Source organism: Rattus rattus, chromosome 12 (assembly GCF_011064425.1).
Source record: "Rattus rattus isolate New Zealand chromosome 12, Rrattus_CSIRO_v1, whole genome shotgun sequence".
In the NCBI taxonomy this organism is placed as follows: domain Eukaryota; kingdom Metazoa; phylum Chordata; class Mammalia; order Rodentia; family Muridae; genus Rattus; species Rattus rattus.
Genome location: NC_046165.1, coordinates 73,075,504 through 73,086,086, shown reverse-complemented (window position 1 = coordinate 73,086,086; position 10,583 = coordinate 73,075,504). Strand labels below are relative to the sequence as shown.

General features: G+C 37.2%; 1 protein-coding gene across 1 annotated transcript; it reads right to left on the bottom strand.

Annotated features, from left to right (window-relative positions):
• Positions 1 to 2,914: 2,914 nt before the first annotated feature.
• On the bottom strand, positions 2,915 to 3,851 carry LOC116913748 (olfactory receptor 4K1-like). Its single transcript, XM_032918056.1, is given in 2 exon segments — positions 2,915 to 2,944; positions 2,946 to 3,851. Coding segments are annotated over 2 exon segments (936 nt in total).
• Positions 3,852 to 10,583: the final 6,732 nt, after the last annotated feature.

The following is a 10,583-nucleotide window of genomic DNA, read 5'->3' as shown; positions in this document are numbered from 1 at the left end:
AGGGGGGCATCACCCACAGTAGCTGGGCCCTTTCCTATCAATCACTAAGATAATGCCTCATAGTCCTGCCTACAACCAGTTCTTAGGGAGCCATTTTCGTAATTGAGGTTCCATCCTTTCAGGCGGTTTTATCTTGTGTCAAGTTGTCATGCAATTATCCAACACAATTGACCAGGGCAACTTAACAAGCATTGTTAGCCACAACCGTCCCTTTATTGTTCACCCTTTACATCACATACAAATAACACAATTCAAAACATTTTATAAACTTAAAATTCCCACAGTCCTTACAAATTAAAACACTTCAAAATTTAATATCTTTAAAAGTACAAAATTTCTTTTCAAACCTAAAATCACTTCAAACACTCAATCTCTCCTATAAAATCAATATTAAGTTAAATACTTCCTTCAACAATAAAAGATCAGGGCACGGTCATCATTAGATCAAAGCAACGTCCCATATGAGGGATTCACTAAGGATCTTCTGGACCCCTCCATCCAAAGAACTTGGGTCACTTTTCCATCTCTGCCCTCTATAGCACACACTTGACAGCACACAAAAGCTTGTCTTGGGAACTCAGGACCATAGAAACAAAAAGGACCATAGAAAGAATCAACAGAACCAAAAGTTGGTTCTTCACTGTCCAAATTAAAAGGCAGAAATTCAAAAATTGCTGCCTATACCAACAAAACTTGAAAATCTTTTATGGTTAAACAACCCCATAACTCCTAAGGAAATTATTAGGTCCCGTGAGATTGGCATCTTCAAAATTTTAGGATCTTCTGTTACAACTGAGCTTCACTTTCACCAATAGCCCCTCTTGGGTTCTCTCCATGGTATCAAGTCTCAATTTCTCTACATGACCCCTTCAAACCTGGGCCTTCAAGTGTTACTGAGGCTACACCTTTAACAATGGTCTCTCACTGCCATGTTTCAGCTCTTCTCTATGACTCTTTCATAACTTCAAAACCAATACCATGTTGGTGTCTTTTCCAGAATCAAGTTCAGCGGCCAGTATGAGGTACAACTTTGGCTGATTACAGAACTTAATAAGATAATAAGTTAATAAGTCATGTTGCTTCCAGGTAGGAAATAATAATAAACGTATTGCATTTTTTTGTTTATGTATAAGAAGAAAACCCCCCAAAAATGAAAGAAAGGCTATATCGGATCCTGTTGAAAGGGAATCTCCAAGTGTGGACCATTTTTCTGACTTGAGAAGCTTGAAAATTCTTAAATGAAGGAAAGGCCAGGTCCCCCTGAGGAAGGAATTTGCAAAAATACCTAAGAGTTTTACTGTTATTCTTTTCCCCATCCTTCCCACTAGTGACCTACCACTTTTTACAACAGTATACTGAGGGGAAGAAAACAATCAGATATTCTGGGATCAACTGGATACTGGTTCAGAATTGATGATTCAAAAATACTCAAAGTAAAAATATTAAAGTAGGAGCTTATGGCAGTCAGAAATTGAACCTTAAACCCAATTTACAGTGTTTCCTGAACCCAGTGTAGTTATTCCCCAGTTCTGGATGGTATATTTTGGATAGATGTATAGAAATGTCAGGAGAATTCTCAGATTGGTTTCATGAATTGTGTAATGAAGGGCTGTTATAGTTACTAAGGCTAAAAAATCATAGGTAGCAATGAAAGCCTTATTTGAGGAATATCAGTGAAAATAATGCCACCCATCAAAGACTTGAAGTCTCATGTGTTGAGATTTCACAACACATCTCCCTTTTAACTCTCCTATTTGGCAACTATAGAATACAAATATGTCATAAAGAGTGACAGTTTACTATTGAAAACTTAGTTAAGTAGTAGTTCTGACTGCAGTTTTGGTGCCAGATATGTGTTCTTATTTGAGCAGATTAACACATATCTTGGTACATAGTATTGAGTTACTGTTCTAGCAAATGCATTTGTCTTGGTAATGTCTGTAAGAATGACCAGAAGTAATTTGGTTTCAGTAGATACAAGGTCTTAAGTTCTGATATGTCATATGACAAGCCAGAGATCCAGTGGCAGGTTGACTACATTGGACTTGAATATAACTGGCATTGAATAACCCATAAGTATATAAAATATTTGGTACGCCTCTAAGATTTTTTTAATTTAATCATTTAAGGTGGAAAGCTTCACCCTAAACAAGGGGTGGGGAATGTCATGTGGAAAGATCCACATTCCATCTGTTCCACATGTTCTGGTGACAACCTATATTGAAAAAAATGGAAAAAAGGGAGCATGTGGCATTTACCCTCGCTCTCACTGAAAAGTTCATTCATTCACTGGTATTAAAGCTTATTTCTTCTGTATTGTGGTGTAGTCAAGATTAGCTAAGACATACAGTCTCAGGGAATAAACAATTATTTGATTCTTGGACTTTCCTTTGGGAGACAGGAATAGTAATTTCATAATCTGTAAACCACTCCGATAAGTCACACACACACACACACACACACACACACACACACACACACACACACTCACACACACACACACACACACACACACACTCACAGAGTCACACACACACACACACACACACACAGAGTCACACACACAGAGTCACACACACACGCACAGACACATACACATACACACACACACACACACTTTTCATCAGTTCTGTTTCTTTAGAGAATACAGACTAAGGAGTACATTATATAAATTTTAATTGTGCCTGACAATTTTTTTAAAAATGTATTAAAATTATGAATAATGAGGATTTTTCTCTGGAATCATGCTTAATTTTACTCAGGAACTTTTTTTATGTATTTACCTTGCATTTAGGACAAAGGTCACCTCTATAACTTAAATATTTATATCACGAACAAAGGTGATTTGCATGATTCTAGAATCCCCTGGAGAGTCTTCATTCTGACTCAATATGTGGCTGTTTCACAGAGATCCTTAATTTTTCCCAGGATTTACATGACTGTTTTCTCAGTTTCCTCAAGGCTGATTTCACATCTTCATTTCTCAGAGAATATATGATAGGATTCAGTAAAGGTGTGCAAATGGTATAGAAGACAGAAAGGAACTTATCCACAAACAATCTGCTGAAAGGCCATATGTAGAAATAAATACAGGGCCCAAAGAAAAGGATCACTACAGTGATATGAGCCGTTAGTGTAGAAAGCGCTTTTGATGACCCACTAGAGGACTGGCGTTGGACAGTGACCAAAATGATGATATAGGAGATAACTAAAGCCAGGAAACAGCTCAGTGATATCAGGCCACTGTTAGCCAAGGTCAAAATTTCCATTCTGTATGTATCCATGCAGGCAAGCTTTATCACCAAGGGAAGATCACAGAAGAAGCTATCTACCTCATTGGGACCACAGAACGGCAGATTCACTGTAAATGCCAAATGACTCACAGAATGGAGAATACCTACTGACCAAGAAATTGACACAAAAATTATACACACCCTCCGATTCATAATTAGATTGTAGTGCAGCGGCTTGCATATTGCTACAAACCTGTCATACCCCATAGCTACAAGCAACATCATTTCGCTCCCAACAAAGCTATGAAGAAGAAATATTTGGGTCATGCAACCCTCAAAGGAAATAGTTTTGAGTTCAACAAAAAAGTCCACAAGCATCTTAGGAGTGGCAAAGTTAGACTGGCAGATGTCAATGAATGAAAGGTGACCGAGCAAAAAGTACATAGGAGAGTTCAAGTGTGAGTCAGCGAAAATGATGACAATAATCATGACATTACCCAACACTGATGTCACATAGATGACAGAGAAGATAGTAAAAAGCAGAAGCTGAAGTCCCCAAGATTTAGAAAGTCCCAGAAGCACAAACTCGGATACTGTGGATTCATTATTGTGAGCCATGTATCCAAAGAAATGAGTCACCTAAATGAAAATCAAGAAAATATTACCATCACATAAAGAAAAGGGTGGTGAGATTTCAAGTGTAATTAACTAATTTCAATATACATATATGGAAAGGGGAATTTAAGATGAGAAATAACTATGATGAAATGTAAATAATATAACTAAAAATGCAATTTATTCATTTTATCTTAAGGTTTTGTCGTGCTTTTAGCATTTTGGTTAATATACACATAAGTCATTCAGAAGACTTCATGAAATTTGCTAACATTAATTAAAAATAAAATAAATATCTTAGTATGTGATAAAGAACACAGTAATTTGAAAGCAGAAAACGAAAAGTTTATTAACTTCTCTCATTTTCTGAAATCAAGAAAATATTTTCATCACAAAACTTCAAAATACTAACCTAATCCCCATTTCAGTGTGTAATGTAAAAGGCATATATTTGTTAATAAGGAAAGACAAAGAGCTGAGAGATGGGATGGTGAGGGATTGAAGAGGAGTAGAAAGCAGAATAAAACACTGTGATAGGCTTAATGTTAAGGATTTAGCATCGCTTTTTGCTAGACTCAACCAGGGCAAAGTGGTAAGCCTTGAAACCATATACACTCCAAACAAAACAAAAAAATAAACTCAAAAGGTTGCATTTATATACATTTGTGAAAATACACACATGTGTGCATTTGTGTGTGTGTGTGTGTGTGTGTGTGTGTGTGTGTTGTTTGACAATTATCAAATGAAAAGACGCTGTCAGCCTGAAATGGTTGGGGACATGGTGATGCAGAGTTTAACAACAGTAGCTGTGAATAGCTGCAAAGGGGAAAATAATGTAATCCTATTTAATCAAAAACACACTTTTAAAAAGGCTCATATTTTAAAATGTATTTGATTCATATCTACTAATCAATAGTGTTTTAAGTCTTCATATTTAAAAAGATAACAAACAACTGGAAAATACTGTTCACTGTCTCCTATAATTTCAAATTTCAAGTTGAAATTCAATGCTATAACTCATTTTCTTCCTAATAACTAAAATAACTTCCCATTAGTGAAGATTAACAAATTTGCCACTTTCAAGATATGTGATTGAACATAGAATTGAATGTACCTCAAATTACTTCCATTTCTACAACTTCTAAGCACAAAGGAGTTATACTATGGCACCATGTAGAATATATGTCCCTATACCCAGAATAGCTCTAAACATTTACTTAATGAATCTTTCATTGCTACTGTGCCCCAGGAAGAGGTATTTTCAGATTTCTAAACATTTCATAGGAGAACTCTTCTTTGTGAAATAGCAAGCCAGCTGTAAAAATCTTTATTATTTCAGCAATGCGTCAGTCAAATTCTGAAACAGTGCCCATGCGCAATTGTTTTTGTCCTCATTTTAACTCATGATATCTGTCTCATACTCACTACAAACCTACAAGCAAAACTTACTATTCCTTTGTTAGCAACCCCATTCTTCATTACAGGCAAACTTTGATGGTCAGTAAACATTTGTTCATTTAATAGCTAGATAGAAAGCATTAAGAAAAAGTTGCACAGGAACAGATAATGATTTTAACACAGTTCCCTGTGCTTATCAGATTCTGACCCAAGTCCCCAAGATTATCCAAAAAGTCATCCAAACAGAGAAGTGGAGAAACAATTTTCCTATGCTGGATGGAATTCCCAACCAAACTGAAGCAACAACTTCTTTGTCCTCCTCCAGGGGTTAACCTTTGTGTTAAGACTTTTACCAACAATATGCTCAAAATCCATGTTTTGCACTTACAGTTTTAAAAACTTCTTTTAATTTTCTTTGCTTTCATCAAATTTAGCATTCTAAGGTTTGTGAGTAATCATCTTCTATGAGTCTTCATATTGAAAATGTCTGCAATATTCATTTGCTTTAGCGTTGCTTGTCTTGCAATCAACCACACAACTGAAACAGCCTAAGGCGGTGCCATATAAAGCTTTAAAAGTTCATCCCAAGAAGCTGATTTTATAGAGGAAGAAATCTGCCTCTAGAGACATGTGGTAAGCCTTAAGCAAGAGTGACTTTTGCTTCCTGAAATAACTTTTATGGGAATAAAAACCCTGGGATTATTTTTTCTGGTTGTTGGAATCACATAATTGACACATATAAAATCCAGAAATTGCTTAATAGTAAAAATTCAGTTGTAGAAATGATACTTTTAGCTTCTAATTTGCTGTCAATAAATGATCATATTGCTTTAAGGTAGTGACTGTCTATAGAGAGGAGGTATCTATAAGCAGTCAAATTTATTGTCTAGTTCTATTATCTGGATTAGACATTCATAACTATTGTCACTTAAAAATGGCTCTTCAAGCAGTTGAGGTTTCTCTTTTTTTTCTTCATATATCAAGTCTTTTTAGTGCATTTAATATAAGCTTTTAAGATTTCCAATACTCTGATGTATATTTCCTTTTTTTTATTTTTTAAGCAATAAAATTGAAAATAAGGTCTTCTGTCACTGGGTCTATGTAATATTAACATTTCTTTATTTCATGAGTACACACACACACACACATATGTATATATATATATATATATGTATATATATATATATACTCAAGAAAAATATTAAAAATAAGAATGGACCTACAACATGACATGTATAATTAGGCAAATATGATTTTGGCTGTGTTTCAAACAGTCTTGTTTCTAAAGAATCCGTTTATTTTATCAACATGTTTAATAATAAATCATTCTGAAATTTGTATGCAGTTTAATTTTATTGATATGCTCAATTCTTCTTTAAAAACAATAATGTTTGAAAAGTCTCCAAACGTCATCAATTGCAAAACAGTGATAAAAATTTGTATTTGAAAAAATGCAAATTAAGATTAGAAAAATGCAGTAATCTAAACTGTTAAGAGAACCAATGTTTGAAATGATCATTGAGCCAAATGATACTGTAGAATATTCAGGGGGTAATGATACAATTGCATTTGAATTTTTCTAAAGAAAAACAGGCACACTTAGAAGAAAAGTTTAATATATTTACAGAATTGATGCAATTTATAAATTGTATAATGGCAGAAACACTGGTAAGTTTAGGACTTATAGTTTTAAAATTCTATTCCCTATTCTTGAATATTTGACACTGAATGCAAACTACAAAACAGAAATAATGCACTTTTAAAATAAAATATCTATTAAGTTTAAATACTTAATGGAAAATAGATAATATTCACATAGACATAAATGATAAAATATGAAGTATCTGAAAAAGTCAATCATATATAAAGTCATAAAATCAGAAAAAATTAAATTTCTATCAATGCTAGAATAAATCACTAAAAGTCATAGGAAGTTGAGTTTCAGTAAGTGCTTAAACATTTTTAAGCTAAACAATGCAGATGCAAATATAGGGCATCTTCTTTAGGAAAATAGTAGAATTATATTCGGTATTATTATATTTGATTCAGTCAAATTGTGATACCTAATCTTGGTTGTCAACTACAACTGGAATGAGTTACACACATGCAGTTGAACACACCTGTGAGGGATTTTCTTAAAGGATTATTTGGGGCAAGAAGACTGATCCTAAATGTCTGGGCAACACTTTATGGTAGCAGAACATACATATCACACACACACACACACACACACCCCACCACCACCACCACCACCACCACCACCACCACCACCACCACCACCACCACCACCTCCATGGAAGAAGAAAGCTTTGCTCTTGCTTTGCCTGCCGTCATCCTTGCTGGCACATTTGTATGTTCCGTAACAGAGGCACTCTTTCCCTGGTAATAGAACCTAATTATTTGGGATACCATTATAGACTGAAGACCAGCAGCTCTTCACGACTTCTCTAGGACACTAGCCAGATCGGAACTGCTGAGACATCTAGCTGTGGTGACAGAACAACTGCTTGATCCTTCCACCTGGAGAAAAACATTGTTTTCATGGTAACTGCACACTGAAGAAAAAGTTGAAAATCACATGTTACAGAGTCTATTAGATATTGGTTTTAGTTTTAGTTTTTGTTATTTATTCACATTCCAAAAGTTGTCCCCCTTCCCAGACCCTCTTCCCTAAGTTTTTCATCTTATCCCCCTTCCCTGGACTCTGAGAGGGTGCTCGCAGACCCATCTAGCCACACCCACCTTAACCTCATCAGCATCCCTTTTCCCTGGGGCATCTAGTTTCCCAGGATTAAATATATCTTCTCCCACTGAGTCCAGAAAAGGCAGTCCTCTATGACACATGTGTTCTAGGGCCACAAACCAGCCTATCTATGCTCCTTTGTTATTTAACTGAGTCACGGGGCACTCTGAGGGGTCTCGGTTAAATGACACTGTTGTTTTTCCTATAGGTTACAATTGCCTTAGTTCCTTCAGTCCTGCCTCTAACTCAGCCATGTTGGTCCCTGACTTCAATCCAATGGTTGTTTGAAAGCATCTGCATTTGTCTCAGTCTGTTGCTAGAAGAGCCTCTCAGAACACCATGCCAGACTCCTGTCTGCATGCACAATATGGCCTCAGTAACAGTGTCAGGATTTGATGTGAGCACATTGGATTGATCCCACCTTGGGCTAGTCACTGGGTGGCCTTTCTTTCAGTCTCTGCTCCACTTTTGTCTCTGCATTTCTGAAGCGCCCATGAGAAAAGAGAATTCTCTCGGGTCTCCGTACATGGCCACCAGTTGTAGCGCCCACCTTGACCATCAAGGAAGATGCAACACCATTGGATTCTTCTCAACAGGTTTTATTGCAGGAACACCTCATTCTTGATACGGGGGACCCCGAGGAACAAAGGCACTCGCCTTATATACAAGACAGACTGTGGCTGTAAACTTGTCCTCTGGGGATGGTGGAGTATGAAATACCTTATTAGCATGAATATCACTCCAGTCTGATAACTGCCAGAGAAATGCCAACACATGCACATTGCAGGTGTTTATCACCAACGACCACCAGATGTTGGCGCCATCTTTAGCTGCTCCCTACACATTTCCTTTAGACAGGAACAATTCTAGGTTAAAATTTTTGAAGTTGGGTGGGTAGGTCCCTGCATACCTGTGGCCCATGTCTATCAACTGGAGGTGGTCTCTTCCGGTTCCATTCTCCTGCTGTTGGTCAATTCAGCTAATGTTCTCCCCACTGAATCCTGGTAGCCTCTCATATCCCAGGTCTCTGGGACTTTCTAGAGGTTACCCCTGCCCCCTAACCCCAACTGCTGTATATTTCTGTTCATTCTCCTGGCTTTCTGGGAGTCCCTCCTGTCTCACCCCATACTTGATCCTGTCTTTCCTTTTCCCCTCCCTGGGTTCTTAATTGGCACTGGTTCCAGATGCCTACAAATAGCACTGTTGCTCTTCAGTAAAAGCAGGAGCTTACATAGGTGATTAACGGAGTGCTCATGCAGAAACATACACACGTTACCTTTAAAGAGCAAAAGGACCAGACACAACACCTGGCTGACGGTTTCTATGATAAGCTTGACCAGGCTATGGTTTCCAGCACAGATGGTCTCAAGTCCCTCCAGTGACAGGTGATCTCCCTAACAGGGGCTGTTCTCGAAACTGGAGATATTCTAGTCTTAATTCTGCTGAGCAGGATGAGATATTTGCATTAAGTTAGGAGAGGAATGCTGTTTCTATGTTGAAGATCTCAGGTGAGATCTCGGCAAATTATTTGCACAACACTTTAATGCCATGGTACTTAAACACCCCCCCCCCCGTTAGCTTGGCTTCTCTTCTCTTTGTTCACTTACTGGCCATTGGAGCTATACTCTTCCTGGAACCCTGCCTCATCCAATTTCTAAAGTGAAGATTAGCATTGAAAAATCACTGCTAATTGGTTTCTTGTTCAATCCCAAACAGTTCCCAACATAGAGGCAGATGACTATGATGACACATCCCCTTTATAAAGTAATAAGGGGGAGATGTCAGGTTAAGTGAACTATGTGACAGGGAACAGGCCTGGAGCAAGAGTGAGACTGTCACATATACAAATCTAATCATGACACTAGCAAGTGCAAGGATCACTCCCTCCCTCTTCTAGGCCTGCATGCCACAGTACAAGTAGCCTTGCAACCCCCACCTCCAACATTACTGAGGAAGTCATATAACTTGGGGCCGAAGTAAAGGTTTACCTTCCTTTCTCCCTGTAAGGACATAACTTTCCATGCAGATGAAACATTCCCAGCACCTTGGTATGAATCAATAATGTACACTCACTCTGAAAATCCCCCATCCGCAAGCCAATGTTTGTATAACCCTTATTACCTATGAATAAAGAGAGCTATTTCACTGAAAACCATATTTGAGAAGGTTTTTTTCCTCCCACATACTCAAGCCAACCAAGTTCCTGTGAACCCATTCTTCCCCAACAAGAATTATTCCTTCCCTTCAGGCCCTGTGCACAATGGTGACTGAACACCCCAAAAGCAGAAACAGAACTGGGCCAGCATATGCTAGGACAGATATATAAGGTCATGTCTGTTCATTGCTATTCTTTTTACAATATCACAAAATGGTTTGAATTTAACAGTCCCTTAACTGATAAGTACATAATGAAAATACAATTCATGGACCCAATATAATGGTATTTGATACTAAAGAAATATGATTTTTATTAAGATGGATTGAACAGAAAGCACTGTCCTGAATTAGGTATCTCAGGTCTACAAAGAAAAATGCTATAATTACTCAATCCTATGTAAATCCTAATTTTGAAGTTTTAGATTACTATAAGTTGG